A 25,257-nucleotide genomic window follows, 5' to 3' on the forward strand; every position below is an offset into this window, starting at 1 on the left:
TCTTGAAAAGCTTAAAAAAAACATGCAAAACCACATATTGGTTCAGCTTCGCCTCAATAAATATTAAAAAATGATCATCAATTTACTTGCTTAGTGTTTAATTAATCTACACAACTGGTTTGCATGCATCTTCCATCTTTGAACTGTCATGAAACAAATGTTTTACTTCTGTAAAATTCCATGAAAATGAATATTCATTAAGTAAAAACTTGAATATTGTGTTTCATACAAATGTGTCACATGATTTAATTTCCAGGACCTAAAGCAGCACTTGATTTTGATCGGACTGTTAAAATATTTACATTTTGATCAAATATTTTTCTTTGGAATAGTGTGCACAGACAAATCCCACAAAACAAACATGATGAATTTTGATTTCATGTTGACTTTAAAGTTTGACACCAAGTTTATCTGGTGATTTTTCTGTAAAGCTGCCATGAAATGGAAGTAGCAATAGTCTGTTCTTCTCTATTGTGATGTATATCCGAGTGATATCGAACAAGAAAAAATTTAGGATGGGACTTGATTTTGTCTGCCGGGAAATGATTGGATCATTGTGGTTTGCTTTTGGTCGTTCTCATGCGAGTGACAGGTTGCCCCATCCTCGCGCCAGTAATGTCATCAGAGAAGAGATGTCACTGCAAGAGGGAGGGGAAGTTATTTAGATTAAAGATTATGAGGGCACATGAATTAAAAAAAATAAAATAATGATGTGCATGAATAAATTTATAAAAAATACTGCAATATTCCATAAAAAAACAAGAATTGTCAATTTTGATTTCATGGTGACTAAGTACTGAAAAAGATAAATCTGGGAACCTTCATCCATCAACAATCATCTTGCATAAGGAAAGATGAGACGGTTTCTCCAAAGAGAAGCACTTGCACTGCTAACCTGATAACAACTCTTATGATATTGGTTACAGTAATGAAATTTAGGGGAAGAGGAACGGCATCTTCCCAGCTCTACTCTAAATGTGATTAATAGAAACCTATCGATTTATGCAGCTCACACTTCTGAGGTTTATGGATCAGTCTTTTAAGCAATGATCAAGGGTGCGTATAAAACCCCATCTCCCCAGACAGGACAAGAGACTGAAACCAGATGCTAAAGAGAATGGACAGACTATGAACTTAGCAGGACTATGTAGCCGTTTGTCTACTGCACAACATAGTCTTGTATAGATTGCTTACAACACTTCTTTTAGTTTATTAAAAATAGAAGACAAGTAAATAATCTAATTTTGTGCTTATTTTCATGGAAATGATCATACATTTGTTTATTTGATGAATTTAAAATTCAAAAGAACAGAAATTTGTAACTATGTAAAAATCTTTACTGTCACTTTTGATCAATTTAATGAATCCTTGTATTATGTTATAGTTCATGTCAGCTGAGGTCCATTAAATATTATTAACAGATACATATTTTGATTTTAACAATGCACTAGTAAATGTTAAAATTAATATTAACTAAGGTTAACAAATGCTTTAGAAATCCTTTTCGTTGATAGTTTTAAACTGCATTTAGACATGCTCCAAATGTAGGTAACAGGGTCACAAAAAATGCAAATCTTGTAAAATAAATGCAAAAACAAAACAATTAGTATAAAATAATAATTAAATATATTGAAATAATTAGTTTGACCTCCTGAATGTTAAGCACCTACTTTGAACGTTTGCTGGAAAAGAGAAATCTTTTAAAATGTTTCAGACCCTATTCTGAAGAAAACGCTTTTTGCTCTTACATTTCAGTAAGTGGTGAGTACAGCAATGCCAATTCGCAATGGTTGGATTTCAAATTGCATATTGCATAGCATGTCATATATCTCCATGATGTCCAGGTCTTTGCCTCAGAGATATGAAATCAAATTATAATGTGGTAATGTAGAGTGGGAAGGCAGGGCTGGGTGCCAGGCAGTGATGTGGACGTCTCATTAAGTTAAACTGGCTATTGCAAACCTCAAATAGCCCTATATGTGGTTACAAAAACTAAAAGCCATATTCTTTACAGAATTAAACTCATAAACGTCAAAAAGAGGTGATTTCCAAATGGACTATTACCACAGGGACATATTAGTTGCATGACACTGTGAGAAAGAGCAATATCAATGCAGATTCAATTAGTAACCATAATGACCAAAATCATCATTTACATTTGATTACTTAGGAAGTAATGAAGGAAGATCATTTGCAAAAGTGAATTCTTCATATACAAAAATATTTATTAACACACAATTAAAAAACTTCCAGTACCAAATCATTTCCACTGTTATAATGTACACAAATTTAATTCAGATCTCATCTGTACAAATGGCACAAACTCACGTAGTTTGGCACAACTGATGGAGAGTGTCAGGTGAACAGCATCTATGCGTTCATACTAAGGACCCAGTCAATGGTCTCTAGCAGGAAGCTCATATTATAGTGGGCGGCAATGTTCCGGAACACTTCCACCTGCTCAGAGAAGCTCTGTAAACACATCCAAACAAGTGGAAATAAGAAAACATGACAGACCACATGACTAAAACAAGAACATTTGTCGGTGGTCCATTGATTGTAAAACATACACTACCATTTGAGGTTGGTAATATTTTTTAAATGTATTTGAAAGATATTTCTTCTGCTCACCAAGGCTGCATTTATTTAATCAAAAATAAAACAAAAACAGTAATATTGTGAAACATTATTACAATTTAAAATAAATGTTTTCTCTTGTAATATATTTTTAGCTGAATTTTTAGCATCATTACTCCAGTCTTCAGTGTCACATGATCCTTCAGAAATCATTCTAACATGCTGATTTGCTGCTCAAGAAACTTATCTTCTTTAGTGAGTATAAAGTTCAAAAGAACAGCATTTATTTGAAATAGAAATGTTATTACTGTCACTTTTGATCAACTTAATGTGTCCTTGCTGAATAAAACCTTACCGACCCCAAACTTGAATGGTAGTAATACTAATATCCGTAAGTATTAGCATATTAGTAAAACACAAGTACCTTTGTGGTGAAGCTGAGGTTGAAATCTCCAGCACAGCTACAGTACAGCGGCATATTTGCTTCCTTCACTCCTTTGCATTTGGCACATTCCTATGATGGGATGAAGTGCCATAAGTGCCATTTACAGATGTGAAGGTCAATGGATGTGCAATACATTAAACACTTACATTTTAAACTTAAAGATTTTACAAAACCATAAATCTAAAACACTCTGAAAGTGGTAAATGATGCCGTTTGTGTCTCTCACCAGGTCTTGTAGGGTGTAACTCATGAGTTTCTTCTGGAGCGCCTCCACCAGGGCCATTTCTATGGACTCTGTGTCGTACTGGGCCTGACAGTTAGAACAGAACCACTGAGGAAGAACTGAACCATCCTACATGGGGAAAGAGGAAAGAAGAGTGAAGGGAGAATCTTATTGTCTTTTTTGGCTAGCTTGATCACATGGAAAGGAATGAACAGGTGGGAAAACACCAAATAGTTGCAGCTTAATGAGTTTAAAAAAAAAGCTCTTAAAATCCCTTAAACATAAAAATGAATGAGTAGTAAATCATTAACCGCAGGTTTAAATATAACAAACTTTAACAATGAGAGTCAGGTTGTCACCTGGGAAACCGCAGGGTCTTTGCAGAGATCAAGGTCACGACAGAAGTTACAGTGGTGGCAGATAACCTCTGGCAGGACGTAGGACTTGCAGGGGTCACGGAACTGGGCGTCCTCTGAGAATTCTCCAACATCCACCAATCGCAAAAGATCTCGCTTCAGTTTATTCACCTGATTGACAATGTTGGCGTCCAGAGAGAGCACCTGGAGGGACATTACACACAGAAACAACATCTTCATAAAATTGTTCAAAACTTTTAATGTTTGTGAAAGAAGTCTCTTATGCTCACTAAGGATGTATTATTGTAAAATATTATTACAATTTTAAAAAACTGTTTTATATTCGAAAATATTTGAAAATGTAATTTATTCCTGTGATGTCAAAGCTTAATTTCCAGCATCATTACTCCAGTCTTCAGTGTCACATGATCCTGCAGAAATCATTCTAAAATGCTGATTTGATACTGAAGAAAAATTTCTTGTTATTATCAAAGTTAAAAACAGTTGTACTGCTTAATGTTTTTGTCGATAACTGTGACATTCTTTTCAGGATGATTTGATGAATTGAAAGTTCAAAAGAACAGATTTAAAACAATTTATAACAACATTATAAATGTCTTTACTGTCACTTTTGAGTTTTAAAAGTATACAAGCATTAATAAAATAAAATCTTACTGTCCTCAAACTTTTAAATAGTAGTCTTGTGTAGGGATGTATTGTTACAACTTAAGGAGTTTAAAACACAATTCTGCAGAAAAAACACAGGAGCAAGGGTGCATGTTGATACCTGGCAGACGTATTTAATAAACTCCAGAGCAGGGTTATTGAGGGGCAAGTGAGAACCAGGAAGAACAGGAAACATCTCTGAAGGGAGTGTAACACTGCGAGTGCTCGACACTTTCTTCTGAATCTTCTGAGTGATGGTGAAAAAGTTCTGTGTGAGTTCACTTGACACATACTCCTGGGAGAATGTAATCAAACCTACAACACAACAGACACAACTACATGAGTGAATCTTACAGAAGAGTAGTGCTGGGTGGTATGACCAAAAATCTGGATCACAGTATTTTTTTTCTTTTCATGACTAGACCTTTATATAAGTTTATAGTGGCTTATTTTTCTGTAGGAGTACATTGAATATGAAACACTGTAATGTCAAATACAAATTTACTTTAAAAAATGGTGGTAATCAAATCAATTTATAAAACAAATAATTTAATTAATCTTTTAAAATAACAATCTTTTTGATGGGTTGTAATGAAGACCTTTAAGTTTCTGCTGTTTAATAAACTATAGAAGTACAGTGTACTGAGCAATAGTAATATATTTCTGTTATAAATTCTTCAAGTTAAACCAAACTTTTATTTTGACAGGTTGTCATGAAGACCTTGACATGATAGTTATTGTTAGTTATCAAATGAAATGATGAAATGCTCATGAAGTGACTCTCAGAGCAGCTCTGAAGATGAAGTTCATGTGTTCATGTCTTGGTAGACACTAAAAACACCACGGGAGTCATGAGTTCTTCAGTATGTGTATGTCACATAATGTATTTGAATAGATGTAGCAATTGTTTCAGCTACGCACCAGTATGGCGAATTTGAAAGACACATAACATACGTGAAACTGAAACCGGTGTACTGCCCAGCACTACAAAAGAGCAATTTTTTTTAATACATATATAAAAAAAGTCTCTCTTGCAAAACATTTCAATTCTAAGTTTAATAACATGAAACAATTAAAAGGATGCCTTTAAATTATTTTTTGAAAATATCAACTCTTCAATTTGCTTGACAATGAAACTAAAATATCAAATGACAGCGGTTATAATTCATCAGGATTAATCTCATGGGAAGTGTATTTGAGAATACAATCATAAATTCCCTATTACAAAAGCACAAAGCTAAATTTTTATATATGTCTTACCAGGAAGTGCACTGACATCCCCAGTTGGCTGCTGGGATGCTTGGGTCGCTCCTCGTCTCTTAATGGGAGTAGCACCAGGGGCGTTCCGCCGAAGCTCTTGTCTCATGCTGTGATAGACAGCTGCAATGTAGGCTGCAAACAACCAACCAATTATCATGATGAGAAATTATAATAAAATGATAAATTCCCTTGTCATGTTTCTTGAGCATCAAATCAGCATATTAGAATGATTTCTGAAGGATCACATGACATTGAAGACTGCAGTTATTTTAAACTGTAACACTTCACAATATTACTGTTTTTACTGTATTTTTGATCAAATAAAAGCAGCCTAGGTGAGCAGAAGAGATTTCTTTCAAAAACATTTTAAAAATCGTACCGACAACAAACTTTTGAACACTAGTGTAGTGGAACAAAAAGACACCAAACAATTACAATTTCGGAAAGCTAAACAAGGACAGTAATGGGAATTTTGAAAATGTACAAATGAAACAAATAAAATCTGTAATGTTACCTGAAGTGATCATAAGAAAGTATTTCTGACAGGATGCCGTCTGAGGAAGATACTGCATGATGTTCCAGTTACTTTCAATCAGGTCTTCCACATCTTCTTCCCCATCCTGTTCTTCATCCTCCCCTTGGTTTTCTTCATCTTCATCCTCATCCTCACTTCCAGCCTCCTCTGCTCCATCCTTCTTTGTCTTCTTTTCATTGCCATGCTAGAGTGGGTGAAAAAAAGAAAAAAGAAAAAGTGTGTTACAACTTGAATCACCAGTCTTTTTACACTGAAAAATTCCAAGTTGAAACAAGTTGTTTCTAGGCCCTGTGCTTTACCTCTCCATACAGAAGGCTTGAGGGCAGCTTTCCCTTCACTCCTCCATAGTTAGCAGGATCCATCCACAGCAGAAACTCCCAACAGCGTGAGAATGTGATGGACAGAGAGTGGAAGATCTCCTTTGAATGGATACTAAGTCGAGACACAAGACAGGAAGACAAACAGCAAACAGAAAATTTAACAATCTAATACCAAGCCTTGGACTTCAGAGACTTGCACATCACACAAGAAACTAGGACTAGAGTCTAGAGGAGAATTAAAAAAAAAAAAAAAAAAGTTTAGGGTTTAAAACCTGTTAGTGATATACTCCACGTATGCAATGGAGTCATCAATACGTCGTTTCTTGGTGCAGAGGATGAGACGGTTGAAGTTTCCATAGATCACAGATGATCCCAGGCGCTTAAACTCTGCCACAAGTCTTAAGTGAAGAAGTGTGAAAAATATTAGTAGTCATTCTGTGGCTCAAACAGTAGAGCATGGTGCTAGCAAAACCAAGGTCATGGGTTTGATTCCCATGAAACACATGAACTGATAATTTATACTTTTAAAAGTAGTTTTGGGTAAAAGTATCTGCCAAATGCATACATGTCAAATGTAAAAGCAGTATTTAAAGTTGCATTTTTGTTCACGCATCACTTATTATTCCTAAACAACCAATATGACAGTGGTTTTGGACCAACACTGATCTTGTTCTTTTTTCTTCACTGTCACTGATATAATTGGTATGGAAGCTTGTTTCTGCCACTAAATAAAAAAATTAAAAAGATAATTTCGACTATCATACAACTATGACTTTTTTTCTCAGAATTGTGAGATATAAACATCTTTAGTTTATAGCTCAATTCTGAGAAAAAAGTGAGAATTGCAAGAAAAAGTCATAAAGTGATATAAAAAAAAGTTTATATCACGCAATTCTGACTTTACAACTCGCAATTGTGGGTTTATCAAAATTGTGAGATAAAAAGTCACAATTACCTTTTTTATTTTATGGCAGAAACAAGCTTCCATAACTAGGAGACTTCATCTCATGCGAGTGTATGAAGTACTATTCATTTAAAAAAATAGTTGCTTTAAATAAAATAAAAACTCTGAGATACTTTAATAAGAAAAAGTTTTGAAATTGTAGATAAACTAAAAGTGCGGTCACATTTACCATTGTAAGGCAAATTTTCATGGGTGAAACCCAGTCATTTTAATAGGAATTTACACAATCTGGAATATCGTGTTAGGGCAAAAGTTTACCCCACGCAGACTTGTTGTGCAGAACAGAAAGCTGCTTGATTTGAAATTGATTTCTTTGAGCTGTGCTTCATACCGACAACAGACCTTTTTTTGCCTGCAAAACTTTGCTAATGTGACTGCACCTTAATGGAGCAACTTTCTTTAACTCCAGACATCAAGTTAACATGAAACTGGTAGTCTGTGAGCTGTACTCACTGTAGGAAGATCTTCTTCATCATGTTGAGGAGGGTGCGGTGCAGGGCCGGGTCGTACAGCAGAGAACTGGGTGATCGCAGCCACCGATAAAAATGCATAACCTGGTTATCAGCATAGACGTTATGATACTGCGTGATCTCTCGAACCCAGCCAACAACCATACTCTTCAGAATCCTGCACAAGGACAGAAAATAGTGAGAATGAGTTTTTGCAGAAAAACAAGATGTTTTGATTAAGTTTACTGGCTTTACTCATTTATACATGCATACCTGAATGTGTTGGAGCAGAGTGCTGTCTCGTCATAGCTGGCCACTGCGTTTGCCCCCTGATTCCCTGACATCATTTCCTCTAGTGATGCATGCTGAATGACATCAAAACTGACGCCCATGCTAGCCCCGCCTTCCATGTCGTTAACGTGCTGGGACTGCAGAATGGTGTTCACCGCCAAACTCTGAATATCCAACTCCACACAAACTGGAAAAATAGCCAAAAGTGCTTTATAGAGATACATTTTTAAAAGTTATATTTTTTTTTTTACCAATATTAACTTTTCAACCTGATCCATTGTCATCTGTTCTTTAATATCAAGTCTACCGATTAAATAGGGTCGTTAGCACATAATGATATTTATAGGTAAAGTAAATTATTTTTTATAAATTATTTTAAATTATAAATTTTGTATAATTACTCAACTTTTCAAATATAAGCCCTTAATCTCAAGGGAGAAAAACAGCTTATTTAAAAACATATAAATAAATTATTATTATTATTATTATTATTAATAAAAAAATACCATAATTTTGCATAAATATGACAAATAAAAAGATCAGTAATTATTTAATTTAAAAGATACATTTTATTTATTTACCACAATTTTGCATAAATATAATGAAAAATAAAAACACCAGTAATAATTATTATTTTTATTAACAAAAATTCATAATGTTTATCATATTTACTATTGTTGTAGTCTAATGATGATGTAGTTATGTAAAAAAACAACAACAAAAAAAGCAGATATAAAACAATTACAACAACAACTTAAGTGGATATTTAGGCTCTACTGCCATCTCTTGCTAAAAATACAATATTCTTCCTGTGTCTTTAATATCTGCTGTACTCGTAGTCTTCGTGTCTGATCATGTGTCTTAATTTGCTTACCTGTGGAGTAGCAGCCCTGGCTGTTGATCTCCATGGAGCCTCTCTCATCACTCTCCATCACCAGTCTGCTGTCGTCAGCCTCTTTCCCCCCAAGGTCCGGCCGTGCCGTAGGTGACAGCCACAACAGGTGGTTGTGCTTTCTGAGATGACGTGCAAGAAATAGATCCGATCCAAATATAGAAATATCCTGAGGCAGGTTTCCCACGGGAAGGTGATAATACCTGCAAAAAGAAAGGACATTACAGTACATGAGTCTGAAGTCAGCTTCTCCTAGCATGCTCCCTGATGTTGATTTTTTTGGGTTTAAAGAGTTCACTTACATGAAAAATCAAATGTTCTTTGATGTTTTAAAATAAATTGTTCAATCTACACTATTATTTATAAGTTCAGGGCAATAGTTTTTTTAATCCTTTTATTCAGCAATTTAATGCATTATTTTAGTTGTTGATAGTTCAGATTTCAAAAGTTCTCAGATGTCCTCTGTTCAAAAAGACCTGCCACATCAGCAGTGCTTATTTGAGGTTCAGAAATGTGGCCCGCCCACCCACCCACAGTGACAATATATGAAGAAAATACATAAATATTTTATTATATAAATACCAGAATAAGAAACTATTATTCTAGTGTGTATAATGAATAAGATCTTAAAAGGAAATTAGCAAAATAACCAGCTTATACTAAGGGGGAGAGAGAAAATGGTCACATCAACTAAAAAACACAAACCCAGACACTAATTTTACACTGACTTGAGTGCAATACGTAAAAAAAGATAGCTCCTACACTAATTAAATAAATCTAACTTCATATTCAAATCTAAATAGAACTTCTAGTATGACAGTGACAAACATGTGTGGTGTACCTGGCCATATCAAAAGCCTGTGAGAGGCAGCTGTCCAGGTTCAGGTAGTGTTTGATCATGCGGCGAGCTCCGTGCCGTTGCCAGTCCAGTACATTGTAGCTTATCTCATCAATAACGTGAACCGGCACCACCGGGAACTCTTCCAGTACAGTCATGCCGGCCGCCAGACGCCGCAGCTCCCAGTTAGACTGAACAGCAATCAGGGTCGGACCACGCCGCTCCTCCTGCACACAAGTTCGAAAAACGGCTGCTATTTATCTGCTTCACTGTGCTATTGGCTTTGTTTTAAAGTACCTCTATTATGCTTTTTTGCATATTACCTTTCATGTAGTGTGTAATATAACTGTTTGTGAATGTAGAAGGTCCACAAAGTGCATGATAATTGGAGTTATTGTCACCCAAAAGAAAAAACCTACATAATGTCTAAACTTTGTTTGTTATAAGTTAACTTATAACGAGATCATTCACGAGTGCGCAAAAACTCAGCACTGGACAAAAACTCCAGCATTTTGAGAGATGAGTGGATTCTAACTTAAACACATCTGATTGGCCAAGGTGTTTAAGAAATCAACAGATATGTTTGTGATTGGCTACACTGAACAACTTTGCTCTCTTGAGGGTGTTTTCTGCAAACACCAAATCTGCTTCGCCAATATGCTATTATTACAGATAAAACTGATCGTAGACCAGCCATTATGGGCAGCTTTTCCAATCAGAAGCAGCAGCAGTCAGTGGCTCGAGTGAAAAAATTCCACTCTAGTCTCAAGTCCGTGGCCAGGGGAAGGCTAAGCCTTGCCCAGCCTTATATATGCTCCGCCTTTGTGAAAAACGTCTCCGCCTATGTGAACAACGTGCATGCAATTGTAGGACACCTCCAACACAAAATTAGGAATCTTTAAAATAGCATAATAGGGGCACTTTAAACAACATGTTGAGGCTGTACCTTGTAGTTGAGAAGAATGCGCTGCAGTGCACGGTAGATGGCTTTGACGTCATTTTCAGCACGCACTTCAAACAGATGTTTCTCAGGTGGCAGAAGCTCCTCTGTGGTCTTCTCCAGCAGTGCTGTGCGCTCTGCTCCGTACAATGAACTCAGGTTCGGCATCTGATTACTGCGTACCTACATTTGGTGTAAATACAATAGTGTAAACTGCATCATCATCTTTGCACTGTGTATTTCTTGCAGGGATGCGTGATTAATCTAAATAAAACCAGCTGTGATTTAATTAAATAAATATATATGCTGCATGTTCACTGTTCTTTTACAAGCGTTTTCAGACCATCTTCCTAAACTTGTTATGAGAAGCGCATATTACCAACCAACTGTTGACAACAAGAGAGAAGCTTTAAGCTCTTGGGTTAACGTTTAAATGAAGAAATTAAGACAGCCATGAATATTAGTATTGTAATTTTACAGTTATACTGTATTTTTATTTTTTTATTATATTAGTTTTCTTAAATACTCTTTTTTAAAGTAAAATATTACAATAGTAATATTTATTTTGTTTAATATTTTATTTAGTAATAATATTAATAATCAAAATCATAATACAAAAATTATTATTATTATATAGTCATGATATATAATCAAACATTTTTTGTTTAATTGCTGTTGAGTTTTGAGTTCACATGTTTTAAGCTAAAATGTGGAGCTTACCGTGTCGAGAACAAAGATGCTGGCTTTGCGTTGGGATGGTATGAAGAGGCCAAAGAGAGCCTTATGGCCCTGACTGTGATGGTACAGGTAAATGTGCCTTACACTGCCTGTAACACATAAAACACACTATATTTAACCCAAACACTTAAAAGCACATCAACCACTAAACAGTAATGCACAAACATTACTACAGTGCATGTACAAATTTTGTAACCAATTACCAACAAAACTAAAACCACACTGAAAGTGATTGTCACCTGGCTCAAGGTAGCTGAACTGGGCCAGGGATCTCATCTCTAGGTGTTCCAGGTCAAAGGTATCAGCCTCTCTGCCAGCCAGGTCTCTGACCACCTGTTTATTGACCATACACATGCAGCCCAGCTGGACCAGAGCCCGGAACAGCAGCGGAACCTACAGGTCGCGTGAGAGGGCACAAGACATTTTGACCTCTCTCGATACTGCAAGATATGGTCAATGCACTACAGAGCAGAAAACCTCTCTGGAAATCTCCAATTAGTCTAGAATATTCCAGGCTGACTACAAAAATAAAGACAAATTCATACACCATACACCAAAATCTTATATTTTGCCCTTACCTGTGTCTCATAGACACCCTCAATATCAGGAGCAGAAAGGTCAGCATTGATCTCATTGATGTGTTCTTGGTACATGTCCTCAGGAACTGCATACTGGTACAGGTAATACGCCACACCAGAGCGTGGAAGTATCCGGTTCACCTGTAATTTAAACACGTCAGTGTGAGAATTCTCCCTAACTGAATTAAGAACACAACTTTGATGGATGAGCTGAAATATCCATGTTTAATCACTGCAACACTCTTTGGAATACTTGATTCTGATCAAAATATAGGTACATATTTATTATAGAAAATATATATTAACAATAGCAAAGATAGTATTATTGTTAATAAATGTAAATTAATATTGTTGCAAAATTCATCTTCTTGCTAAGCAGATTTCTATATTGTAATGGACTCTTTGTCTTAAAAGGAAGCTTTAAAGCTAATCTCCAAACAAGATAAAATTCTTCACTGACATATTGGCTTGAACGTTTAATCAGCTGAACAGACTGACACTAAATTAATTTATATTCTAGAACATAAAGAATTCTCGCTACACAGATCATGCACAGAATTAGTGTTGACAATTTTATACAGCAGACCTTTTTGCAGGTAGCCCCCTCTTCTTGCTTAGGCACTCTCTGATTGACATAAAACACTCGTGGGATGTTGAGCTTCATGCAGTGCAAGTCACTGCCAATGACCGCCCACAACTTATAAAGACCTGGGTGACTGGTCTCTGCAATCTAGAGGTGGATAAACATACACATCATGCATAGTGCCAAAAAGAACAAAACTGTAGTCATATTTAATAGTTTAGATACAATGAATACTTTTATTCAGCAAGGACACATTAAATTGATCAAAAGTGACCGTATAAAGACATTTAAAATAATACAAAGATTTCAGCCAAATTAACATATTAGAATAATTTCATAATTTTAAGGATCATGCGGCACTGAAGACTGGAGTAATGATGCTGAAAATTCAGCTCAGGAATAAATTACATTTTAAAATATATTCAAATAGAAAATTATTTAAAATTGAAATAATGTTTCACTGTATTTTTTATCAAATAAATGCAGCCTTGGTGAACATAAGAGACTTCTTTCAAAAACAAACTTTTGAACGAAAGTGTATGTACATTAGAAATGCGCAAATCAGCTCTAACGTCACCCGAATCTGCAGTTAAATATAAATCATCCACCCATCACCCACCCGAACCTATGATTTTCTCTGACTTAGATAATCCGCACCCAATTGTCACATTATAAATACTCTAATACCCAGTGTTAAGCGTGATAATATGGTAACATATTACACTGAAGTAGGCTGCTTTTAAGTTAACATTTATTTAAAGTAAAAGTTCCTCTTTGGCAAAATCCGCAGATTATCCACAGTGTCTGTGGATATAACCGCGATCCGCACATCACTAACGTACATTAAAAAACGTTTTCACATTAAATCTCGGAATTGCTAGTGTGGCATACCTGTACAATTTGCCAGGGCATGTCCAAAATACTGCGGGCGGTTCTCCGCAGGAAGCTGCCTAGCCCTGTTGTCGGTCCATCACGGATTACACCGCCCCCTGTCGGCTGAGATTCCCCGTCAATCAAACGTCGTCGCTTTCGGCGTTCCTTTCTCTGGCGAAGCTGCAGCTCCCATTTTTTCTTGTGGTAACGCAACCAGACAAGAATTTCCTCCTGTACACACACAAATACAGATCAATTAGCTGTGGAGCCTTTCTTTTATTCAATATGTCAACAGATTTAATTAAACATAATATCTGATGATATGTAATATGAGATAGCAAATGCTCCACTTTAGCTTCAGTTGTCATCAGTATAAAGAGCTCAGACTTGACTTTTGCTGTTTATTAAAGTGCACATATTATGCTATTTTAAAGGTTCCTAATTTTGTTTTGGAAGTCTCCCTTGCGGTAACTGTTATTGCGTTGTTATACTGTCTGTATTACCCGGGAGGCGCCCATGGCTGGCGGTGGCCCCAGTATTTCTCTCCAAGACTGTGTGAGTTCTTGCTCTTGAGACTCAGCCTGACTGTCCTCTGCCTGAGATATCCTCTTCCTTTTTGTGCTGATGAGTATGGCAGGCTGCAAGGGGCGCTGAGGAGCACCGAAATCCTCCATATCAGGAGTCTCACCTGATGCTAGAGTTTGATGGGCCACCTAAGAGAGGAAGAAGATGGTGTGCGTACAGTAGGAGACATGTAGACAGCAAGATGTGTGAACGGTGTGTGTGTGACAGTAGACCTACCTGTCTCTTTCCCTCACTGGTAAAGAGTTCACTAATCTTCTTCTGCTTGTAGATGTCATTCTTTTCCAGAAGCTTCTTATGTAGCCAGTCTGGATGTCGTACTCTGGGTACTGGGTTTTTCACCTGAACAAAAACAGTAACTGCTAAGAATATGGAACTAAACAGTAGAAAATATAAAAGCACATAGATAGTGACCAACAAATATTTGATGCTTATCAAAAGTAGTTTGGATAAAAATTCAGATTATTGCATTATTGTAGTGCATGATTCTGGTTAGGACAGATATGACAGGACTGACAGGGGTCTGAATGATGTTTGTAGTAATTTACCTGTTGTAGAGCTGCAGGAATAGTGATGATTTTCTGTATAGCACTGCCCAATCGCTCAATGTAGTAACTCCAGTCCAGAATCTTATATGGGAAAGACATGAAAAACAGAAATTAAAAACATAACAGTAAAGAATACAACACTCCTGCAATTTCAACAATTTTGAAATGGTGATATTATGGCCAAAGTCTATGAATCAAATTAACTCACAGATCTAATGTCAAGGTCATGGAGGCTAGGCATCTTCAGCCATTTACGTAGGAAATGCTTTTTAACACTCTCTTCGGCCTGGAAAATGGCCAGAGGGATCGCCCTGTGTGAGAAAGAATAAATTATTTATATTTATTTGAAAAACTACAATTTAAAGCAACTTTTTATTTGAATACATTTTGAAATGTAATTTATTCCTGTGATGGAAAAGCTGAATTTTCAGCATCATTACTCCAGTCTTCAGTGTCACATGACCCTTCAGAAATCATTCTAAAATGCTGATTTGCTGCTCAATAAACATCTTCAATAAATCAATGTTGACAAAAGTTTTTTTCAGGATTCTTTGAGGAAAAGATAGCTCAGCATTTATTTGAAATAGAAATATTTTGTAACATTGTAAAAGTCTTTACTGTCACTATAAATATTTACTATTATTTATAAAGAAATACTATTTTTTTTGCACTCTGTATAAGAGGGCAAAAACAGAAAACAACATTCTGAATGAGACTTCAGGAAACCAGTTAGTAGAAAAATAATTATTTTAACATCTCACCTCTCAGTGACGGGCGAGCCCTCCGGTTTGCGGGAGATGACATAACGACAGCTGAGGCCAGCGTCCTTCACCATCTGATCACCAAGGAACTCAGCAAGACGCTTGGCCGTGCTGATGGAGGTAGATTTCTGTTCTCCATAATCTTCCAGTTTACGGGACATTGAGCGGTTTTCTGAAATCAGCTCAAACAACTCCGCATCTGGCATGTTAGCAGCCTTGAAAACAAAAGACAAGAACAATACACTCATTGAGTGCCACTTCTTATTAAAATGATAAACACAGCTGTAATATTATAATAAATTGCAATGCAAGCACTTATTCCCATAATATTTCCACTTAAACCTACAGAAGATTGTGTGACATTTGTCAATACCTTGCTGTAGAGCACATCAAGCCAGTAGTCAGCCACTTTAGCCACAGAGGCATAAACCTCCTCTAGAGTTGTGCCTTTCAGGAAGGCCTCAAATACAGATGACTGGAAGATCTTAATGAGTTGAAGTTCTCCTCTCCTCTTCACCTCAAATCCTTTCAGCTCAGCCAAAGACCCGTCCTCGTTAAACACGGCATACCTGAGAATAGAGAAGATATGAACCGAGCTTAGAAAGAAAGTTCAAAAATGCTGAATTAAATAGTAATTTGTCCTTTAGTAGTCCAAAGCAACTTCTGCTTTCATCCACTAGCAACAATCTGCTAGTGACTACAGTTAATGGCCATGTCCATATAATATGACAATGTCCACTAGTGCTGACAAAAAAATATATAAAACAAATAAGCACAATGTAAAATAAAGAGATTCATTGTGCAATATAGACAGATTTTTTTTATTTATAAAAAAATATTATATCCATTTTTCAGGCTGAACTCCATGAAATTGTACTGGTATAAGTAATGACTACTGAGATGTTGGTACCATGACAACACTAATGTCCACACACAGTGCATCAAGTTCTTTTAAAAGAGTGATAATGAACAAGAAGTTTTAGTGTAGCTCTGATGTGGTTCTCTCACCTCTTCTTTAGCTTCTTTCCTTCTTCTTTGGAGGCGGGCAAGATCATAGCCAAGTATGGCCCATCCACTTCAAAGAAGATGCTGTTCTCAGCTCTGGTCTCATATGTTAGAGATGCAGGGTCCACCAGCTCTTGATACTGATGATTCGTGAAGCCCTCCTACACATACAAGTGACAAAAACAGGATATTTTCAGATTATAATTAGTTGTTCCCTTTTAAGCATCTTTTTTTTAAAGATCTCTTCTTTTTTTAACATATAATTAACCTGCTGATAATGTGGTTTACTGGTCAAAAGACAAGCAAGATAAATTACCTTGACCATGATATTGAGCATGGCTCCTGGATAACTGATGGTCACCTTTGACTTCTTCTCATTGGTGGACTTTATGACAAAGTTCTCAGGAAAAGTGTTGGGAAGAACACACCAGATACCATCAGTGTCCAACTCCAGAGGCCTCCTGCAGAATAAGAGGAGAAATTAATCAGTCAGTTACAATAAACTGGAGTTTAAATTCACCACAACTCTGACAGTGTTTATGGTTTGGTGTAAGAGCCTGACCCGATCTGCTCAATGAGCTCTCTGGCCTGTGTGATGATGTTGGCACCGGTGAAACACACAATCCCAGCCATCTCCATCGAGTACCATCGTGCTCTGAGAAACACAATCATATAAAACAGGGGTTAGATAACAAAAAGTAATAACAGGAACTAACTACAGAAGACAAGAAACTCATCAGGTATATCTGCTCTAGCATTGAAAAGTGACAGTTCTGATCAATACCCTTTTCTCATGACGTATCCGTAGAAGGAGTTGAGGATGCACTTGTGCGCCAGTTGCAGAGACTCATAGAGAATCTCCATGTTCTTGCAGCGCTTCACCTCTGCTGCGTCCCCGCTTTCCTGTGCTGAAGACAGCTTCTTCTTCCACACCTGGACAGATTATAGGAAAAGACAAAAGAGTGATTCCTTCCTGCATTGGTGAGCAGACTAAAATATCACATTAAAAGAGGACATATCATAGAAAAACATATCCTTTTGAAATAGAGGAGTTTAATGTACTACGTAGACAGACTCAGCCTCAACTTTATTGTCCCACTCTGGGAAACTGAAATTGGGGCCAAACACTAACCACATCCATATAGTACATTTTAAAATACCATTAACTACAAAAATTCATAAATTATAAACAATAAAATTTTGCAGGTTGCATACAAAGTAATATCAAACTATAACATTCATAACAAAAACAATTCAACACCATTTTGGCCTGAATCCAGTACCTTGTGGAGTCCTTTGAACTCATATCGACGGTCTCTAAAGGCTCGGACCGTATCGACATAAAAGGAGTTCTCTCTCTGGCAAATGGTAGTGACTCTCTCCTCTAGTCTGGTCAGGTGAACCTTCTTATAGGCTTTTCTACAGTAGTCTAAAAAAAAACAAATATAACATGTCTCTGTTCATCTATACAAGTGATGTACAAGTGCATAATTTAAGCTCTTCATGGTCTATGACAACAGTCAAACAAGAACTAAATCCTTGCAGATGGGTATGAAAAAACAAGAATATACTGACCTCCCAAGCGCTTCTTCTCATGACGAGCCTGTTCTTCTCTATTGAGCTCATGGAAAGCACGAGGATGACCATTTGGAAAGAGAGGAGGAAACTTCTCTGACTCCAATTGCTGCTGAATGCGATGAAACTCACTCCTACTGGCCGGCACTATGAGGAGATAGCAAAACTGCATTAATGCTTTGTAATAGCTAAAAGTTATAAAATTGTTATATTGTCTGTTTATGTTATTACTAACCAATGTAATTATAAAGTGAGGCCAAAACTACTCTTAACCAATAATGAAGCATATAACTAAAGCATACAATACTATTTCAAAGTTTGGGGTGGGTAAGATTTTAATGTTTTTGAAAAAAGTCTGTTAATCAAAAATACAGTGCTCTCTACTTTAGTATATTTTAAAGTGTAATTCAGTCCTGTGATGACAAAGCTGAATTTTCAGTTGTGCTGCTTAATATTTTTGTGAAAAAAGTGATGCATGCTTTTTTTCAGTATTCTTTGATGAATAGAAAGTTCAAAAGAACATAATGTATTTGAGATAGAAATCTTTTGTAACATTATAAATGTAGGTACTGTCACTTTTGATCAATTTAATGCATCCTTCCCAAATAAAAGTACTAATTTCTTAAAAAAAAAAAAAATCATCCCAAACTTTTGAATGGTGTAGTGTATGTGGCCATTCTTGTGTCAACCCAAGAAAAAAACAATTGTGGCATTAAACATGTCCTCAAAGATGTAAAAAGTTCAAATCACTCACTGATCTCTCCTCTCCACTGCCATGCCATCCTGCGCTGACAGTTTGCACCAGGTTTATTAAAATCACAGGCAGCACAGGTCGCCTCGTCCACCATGGCAGAGGGCTAGGAGAAAAAAAGATAAGTGGAGAGAAAGAGGTGATTTGACTCACTTTATTCAAATACAGCTGAATGGGACAAACTAAACGTTGTCTTAAAATGTCATTACAATGAAATTAGCAACTTAAGCACCAGTCTATAAGCTGAGAACTGTATTGTACCTGTAGTCTGTTGGTGAGGATGATGTTGGGGTACATAGCCCCCACATCCAGATGGTAAATAAGAGGACACTCAATTCTGTTGGGCACTTCCTTCAGAGAGATCAGCTTCCTTTTGATCTCATCACACACCTAAAACAGGTCAAATTAACATGACAACTGGGGATTAACTTGATACATGTAAGCATGAAAAAGTTAATTCACATAATAGGATCATGTGTCCACAAAAAACATTACTGAATACTGACTCTGACTGACCTCATTAAAGTTGGTGACCTGCTCAAGGGGAATCTTCTCCTCTTCCTCAATCGCATGACGAAGAGTACGGTCTACCCTCTGAATCAAAAAGTCAAACGCTGCTGGATTCTGTCAGAACATAAATTATAAATAATTATGTAGATACGATACAAATGAAAACAACTCAAAACAGTGCTTTGGTTAAAGATGGATTCCCAGTTACCATTTTAAAGCGACAGGGGATGTCACTGCGAAACACACCAGACTCCAGAGCCTCGACGTGACCACCCACATAAGTCTCAGAGTCGAGTACATGACCGTCATCTGTGAGTTTGTTAAAGACCTGCTCCTGCTTGTTTGGGAAGATAATGTTGGCATGGAAGGCCTGAACCATCAGCAAGGCTTCACACAGGGTACCGGAGCCTTTCCGCAAAACCTGTTCACACATTTGTGTGTCCAGACACATAAAGCAACACCATGATGTTAAAAACAATTATTCACAACTTTCTCATCACAATGTAGTAACAATAAAAACAATAATTTGTGACTACAGACCTCATCGGGTTCCATAGGAATAATGGTGCAGAGGGCAAAAATGAAGGGATGAACATATTTCATGTAGAGGTAGTATGTGGCCACAGCGTCAGACACTGAATAGGTGGCCAGAGTCTGAAAAACAATAATACAGCACATAATGCAGTCAAACCCAAATCAAACCCAAAATGTAAATATTTCATAAAAGAATAAAATATATTAAATATTTATTTATATTTAAAAAAACAATAACAAAGAAACAAGTAAATGATGCACAAAGTAAACAAATTCATAGGCACTCAGAACATATTTGATGTTTAATATGCAGCTATGTTAAGCAGGATTTTGGACCAATGAGATTTTATTGTTGGCCACACAACTAGGGATGCAAATGGGTGGAAACTTTCTGGAAATTTTGAAAAAGTTTCTGGAAATTAACTGGAAAATTTTCACCCCTACACACAACACGTATGATGCTACAAAATAAAATCTGTGTTAAAAATGAATTTGTATTTTGCCTGACATTTTTCTGGAATGCTAAATGCATAAATCTTGGAAATAAAGTGTGTTGACTAAATCTTTATTTTGTAAGTAAGTGAACAGTCATTCATGTAAATGACCAATGAATGTAAAAGTTAGAGTAAAGGAAGTAGAGGAAGAGCACCTGTGGTTCTTCAGTAGCCATACGGCACATCTCCTCTGGGTCCAGCTCTACAGGGTCATAGCCTAACTTAGCTTTTGCTGCAGCCTTGAGGTTGTGACTTCCTACAGGCAGGTAACTGTCTCTCTTTACCCACCTGAATGAAGTGAGAGGGTGAGACAGGGTGTATTTACTAATATAAAGTCATACATAAGCCATTCATTAGCAATGTGAGGGTAATGTTCAATTAGTCTCTTTTAAGACAACATTTCAGCCATTCTTACCTGAGGCAGTCCATGTGAATAGCTTGGCTGGCTTTATATTCTCCCTGATTGTCCTTCTGGAAGCCGATCTCCCGATACATATTCAGGCCAAGTTGGGCCGCCCTGGCCTCTACAAATGGCCTGGGGACATAGACACAAATTCACCATGAGCACATGCTACTTGTAAAAACACAAAATCATCAAAACCATATGCCAAACAAAAACATAAAACAGACAACAGGATTTTATGTGATATTATATCAGATAATCTAACAGTAATAGTCTAAAGCATGTCCTACCAGTCAAAGAAATCTCCGTTGTAAGTGACAAAAATGTTTGGCTTGGTCTCATGGACATGTTCAAACCATCTCTGAATGAGAGAGGCCTGCAAGCAGACAGGAAAGGTCAGAAATAGGGAAGGCAAATACTTACCAAACTACAGAAAAGGGGTTTGACAACTTAATCTATTCAAGCCTTGTTTTACAATTGACAACATTATAGCAATTGTTCAATTGCGGCACTCGGTAACAGTCTGGTAAACAATGCACATCATATACTGTTCAACCTTACCTCATCAGGTTCATTAAATACAGTGAAGGGTCCCTCATATTCAGGTTTAGGGGTGAACTCAAAGTCTTCAATGTCCTCCGAGACAATTTCTCTGTTTGTGATGAGGAAGCCCTGGGAAAATAGTACACAAATGTACATTATAAACCATATCAAGTATTAAACATATCAAAGAGGCTGATAAAATTTAAATACAGCATGAATAAAACTGACAACTAAATTACATGTTTACTGTATGAAATGAATGACTGACCTATCATAAGGGAGCAAAATACATTACCTGTCCATCTATCATGTATGATATCATCATAATCTGGTCTGTTTCAGCATCAGGAAACTTCAGAGGGAGTTTAGTGGTCTCGATATCAAATGCCAACACTACAGGATCCTTGGACAGACAGAAAAATACTGCCATGATTCAGTGATTCATAATAATGCAGGATCCTCAGTAAATAAATGTAAATGAAATTATTGACACAGACTAAGCAAAAAATTCTTACAGGTCTTTCCACAAGATCATCCCTGCGCGCAATCTCAGGAGGATAGGCACTTCCTCTGTACCGCACATTATACCAGTGAGCCTGTCAGAAAACAAAGCGGTCAGTCAAGAAGGTCTCATTTGAATATTAAACATACTGTATAATCAGTCATGTAGCCTGTATGGGACATTTCTTTACCACATGAATCTTCAGGTCAATAGAAACACGGACGTGATATGGCACGTCATATTCTCGCATGTCCAAAATGTTGTCAAGCTGCTCAGTCATCTTCTTCGACGACCCATCCTCATCCTCCGTCACTACACTCCCACCAACCAAAGCACTGTAACATACAAAAGAGGCATTTATAGGTTCAAATAACAAGAGAGAGCAATGTCAAGTGCATTGTAGTTAATTTCTTGAACTTTTTGAAACTATTTTTTTTTTTAAATCTCTTTTAGGAATTTTTCCTTTTACATTGCTGCAATAAAAGTTTTAAAATAAGCAGGACATCTAAATTTACAGTGTGCTTTCTTAACCCTCTGGACCTCTTTGGTCAGAACTGACCAAAGTTTTTTACGTTTCGAATTTTTAAATTTTTTTGCTTAATCGCAATGGGATGTCATAAAATTCCCTTAAAACTCTTAATAATAATAATAATCAAATGATTTTCCTGAAAAAAAAAGGTCACATTTCAAAGCTTTGGCCACTTTTGACTGCGAAGGTACAAAGTGTGACCCAAATATGAAGGGGGCTCAGGGGCAGTGCCAAAGTGTGAATACCTGGATAACATGCTTGTATAGGCGTCATTGGACTTCTCTCTCTCTCTGTTCTTGCGGACAGCAGGTGAGATCTCCCTTTTCACTTTAATAAGGTCATCCACAGTGTTAAAAGAGAGTTTGATGTAGCTCCTCTTCAGGCCCACCAAGTGATTAGGCTTTAAAGACACATAATCATCAAATGAAATGACATTATAGAGTAAAAAAAAAAGGATCTATAAAAAAATTGAAGATTTTGAAGTATTGATAAATAGATTTTGGTTTATATTCATGTTATATAATGGCATCAGTGTCTTTAAAATTGATTTTAAAAACTCTTCTCCCAGGCTTTTTGGTAACACTATTTAGCATTATGTTGCCTTATGTTGTATAATAGTGGTGTTTTAGAGATTTGCTGAAACATTGATGGTCTTTGTTATGTAATTTAGTGCTGTGTAAGCTTTCTTTTTGCATATGTTTTATAATGTACTGTTGTTTAACTGTGCTTTATAATTAAATTGTCTTGCCTTGCCTATCAGGAACATAAATGATGTAAACAAATCTGTAGAATTAGAACTTTACTTACCAGATCTAAATCTTCCTTTGGGACAACTTCAAGCTTCGCCACTTTCCCTTGGAACTTCTTTGACAGGAAGGAGATAACCTCTCTTTCACAGTTCTTTAACAGATACAAAAAAGACATACAGTATCATTCAATCCATCCAACCCAAAATGTTCTTCAGTACAAAAGCTTAAACTCACCTTTTTAGTGGCTATATAGAAATACGGCTTATAGGGAAGAGCAACCTGTGGGGACACGCACAAAAAAAGAGGGAAACTTACAAAATCAGGACCTCTGTCAACATAACATTCTTTTCCTGCTCTATGATAATGTCATAAAGGATCAAATATATGTTTTAAAAAACTTTTAATATTACATTTGACAGAAATAAATATTTATATTTGCAAACTGCTGCAATACCACACCTTGAACCTGTTTCCATCTTCCTGTATGAAGTAATAGTCCACAGCACTGATCATCCGCTTGTCATCATCCAGAATCTCAGTCTGAGAAGAAATACATAGCGTAATGTTCAAAACCTTCACAATATTGGCAAGATTATTAGTAAAAAGCCAGAAAGCACAGGTTACTGGCCATCTAATTGTCTGACATTCATTCTTACCGGGTGCATGTTGATCAGCCATCCCGTTTTCTCACCAGGCTCCTTCATCCGTTCGAAGCCAAAGCGCTCGTCCATCCCATCGGTGAACTGACTGCGCTCCAGCCGCTTGACAGCTGACAAAGCAGATGCATCATCCCTAAAAAACAACAACATGAAATCTACTGCAACAAAACTTGTCGTTAACATATAACAGACATTCTGACAACTGCAAAAGCTGTCACAGCACGCAATGAGAGAAAGATTCAGTGAAGAGTTTGTGTTCTACTAATTAAGGGTCTATGCTGGTAAACTGAAAGGTTGCAGAATTTGGTTACAATTCAAGCAATTGTCAATTCTTCCAAACTGAGAAGTCGTCTTGACATTTCAAGCAGTGACAGCACAGCGTCAGGCTATATTTGAGGTAAAACTTTTTCCAAATTCGTGGATAATCATCTAACATTCAGTTCTTATGACTTCATATTAATGGAGACATTGAATGGAATATTTGTACTAAAAATTAATTGTCGTTAACTAAAACTATTAAAAACATGTTTGTTAAATGTTATGAAGCTGAAATAAAAAATAAAGATTATTTTAACAATTTTGAAAAAAAAAAAAGTTGAAGTACTAAATAAATTAATTTCTAATACTTAGAAATATTAAAAAAAATGACATAAACACAATCACTACAACTTAAAATACAAACTGAAAACATACAAATAAAACGACTCAAAATATTTAAAAAAAATATATATAAAAGTGTATAAAAAACTATACTATTTTAAGTGAACTGTAAAAAGGCTATTAAAAATTTTGAAAAACAATTGTGACCATGTTTCTAGCTAAAATATACACATTTATAAAAATTTTACCTAAAATCTTTATGTTAAAGTAAAATGTTTATTTGTCAACTGCCCAATCACTGTCTGCTTTTCCAAACTGTACCACGGATAGACCTTTCTTTATAACTACTAAACACTAAATTAACACTGAAACATTTTAGACTGAAATATCTGTCAACATTTTACACACTTACTGTTGGTTGTCCTGATCCCCACCTCGGTCTGATTTATATCGGCCACTGTTTTGTAAAACCATAGCTGACAAGAGTCTGCAAGACTGTCAAGTCAGTCAGCAAATACAGGAGAACTAACGTTAGTTAGTTAAAAGCTTCACTCCACACAATTCGACCTGTCTTCACGCGCTTTCAGCGCGAGCGACCTAATATTAGATCTTCCGTTCACATGAATTTCACTAATGTGCTACGAACAACGATAAAAAAAAAACTTATGTGTCCTTACAAATGTACATACAATTCGCGTTGCCACCGGTACACTGAATATTACTGTAAATATATATTTCCGTTGTTCATAATGTACCGACATAGAAATTTGGCGCGTTTTGTGTTGTTCCCGCGAGCTCCAGTCACCTTCCTGCTTTGATCCCGCCCCTCATAATTTCGACCAATGACAATGCAACCTCGTGCGTACGTTTTTAATTATGCTCTGTGTATATTTACCTTTATATTTATTTTAGTACGTCTAAAAATGAGAACATTTAGATGTGCATATTAAAAATATAAATGGTGATGAATAAAATATGAATAAT

At 36.3% G+C, this 25,257-nt stretch overlaps 1 protein-coding gene across 2 annotated transcripts; it reads right to left on the reverse strand.

Moving 5' to 3' along the window:
• Positions 1-77: 77 nt before the first annotated feature.
• On the reverse strand, positions 78-25,106 carry pole (polymerase (DNA directed), epsilon). Of its 2 annotated transcripts, XM_051894933.1 has the most exons (50): positions 24,686-25,106; positions 23,671-23,806; positions 23,474-23,554; positions 23,249-23,293; positions 23,073-23,165; positions 22,511-22,665; positions 21,927-22,071; positions 21,750-21,830; positions 21,530-21,637; positions 21,253-21,363; positions 20,982-21,067; positions 20,704-20,823; positions 20,444-20,576; positions 19,801-19,914; positions 19,469-19,681; positions 19,267-19,374; positions 19,012-19,140; positions 18,754-18,856; positions 18,000-18,146; positions 17,708-17,853; positions 17,209-17,357; positions 16,987-17,079; positions 16,741-16,885; positions 16,428-16,585; positions 15,793-15,988; positions 15,420-15,634; positions 14,867-14,969; positions 14,659-14,739; positions 14,330-14,452; positions 14,032-14,241; positions 13,547-13,759; positions 12,659-12,802; positions 12,073-12,213; positions 11,734-11,887; positions 11,477-11,583; positions 10,763-10,939; positions 9,820-10,043; positions 8,961-9,181; positions 8,069-8,273; positions 7,800-7,973; positions 6,655-6,780; positions 6,362-6,494; positions 6,042-6,246; positions 5,528-5,659; positions 4,389-4,582; positions 3,605-3,805; positions 3,249-3,374; positions 3,002-3,091; positions 2,329-2,472; positions 78-638 (listed from the first exon to the last, which is right to left on the reverse strand). In XM_051894933.1, exons 1-49 carry the CDS (start codon positions 24,745-24,747, stop codon positions 2,371-2,373), a joined length of 6,858 nt encoding a protein of 2,285 aa, XP_051750893.1. In that variant the 5' UTR covers positions 24,748-25,106; the 3' UTR covers positions 78-638; positions 2,329-2,370. The 2 variants fall into 2 exon arrangements, with proteins under 2 accessions (XP_051750893.1, XP_051750890.1); XM_051894930.1 differs by lacking the exon at positions 78-638 and having other exon boundaries at positions 2,205-2,472.
• Positions 25,107-25,257: the final 151 nt, after the last annotated feature.

This window comes from Ctenopharyngodon idella, chromosome 5, assembly GCF_019924925.1.
Source record: "Ctenopharyngodon idella isolate HZGC_01 chromosome 5, HZGC01, whole genome shotgun sequence".
Taxonomy (NCBI): domain Eukaryota; kingdom Metazoa; phylum Chordata; class Actinopteri; order Cypriniformes; family Xenocyprididae; genus Ctenopharyngodon; species Ctenopharyngodon idella.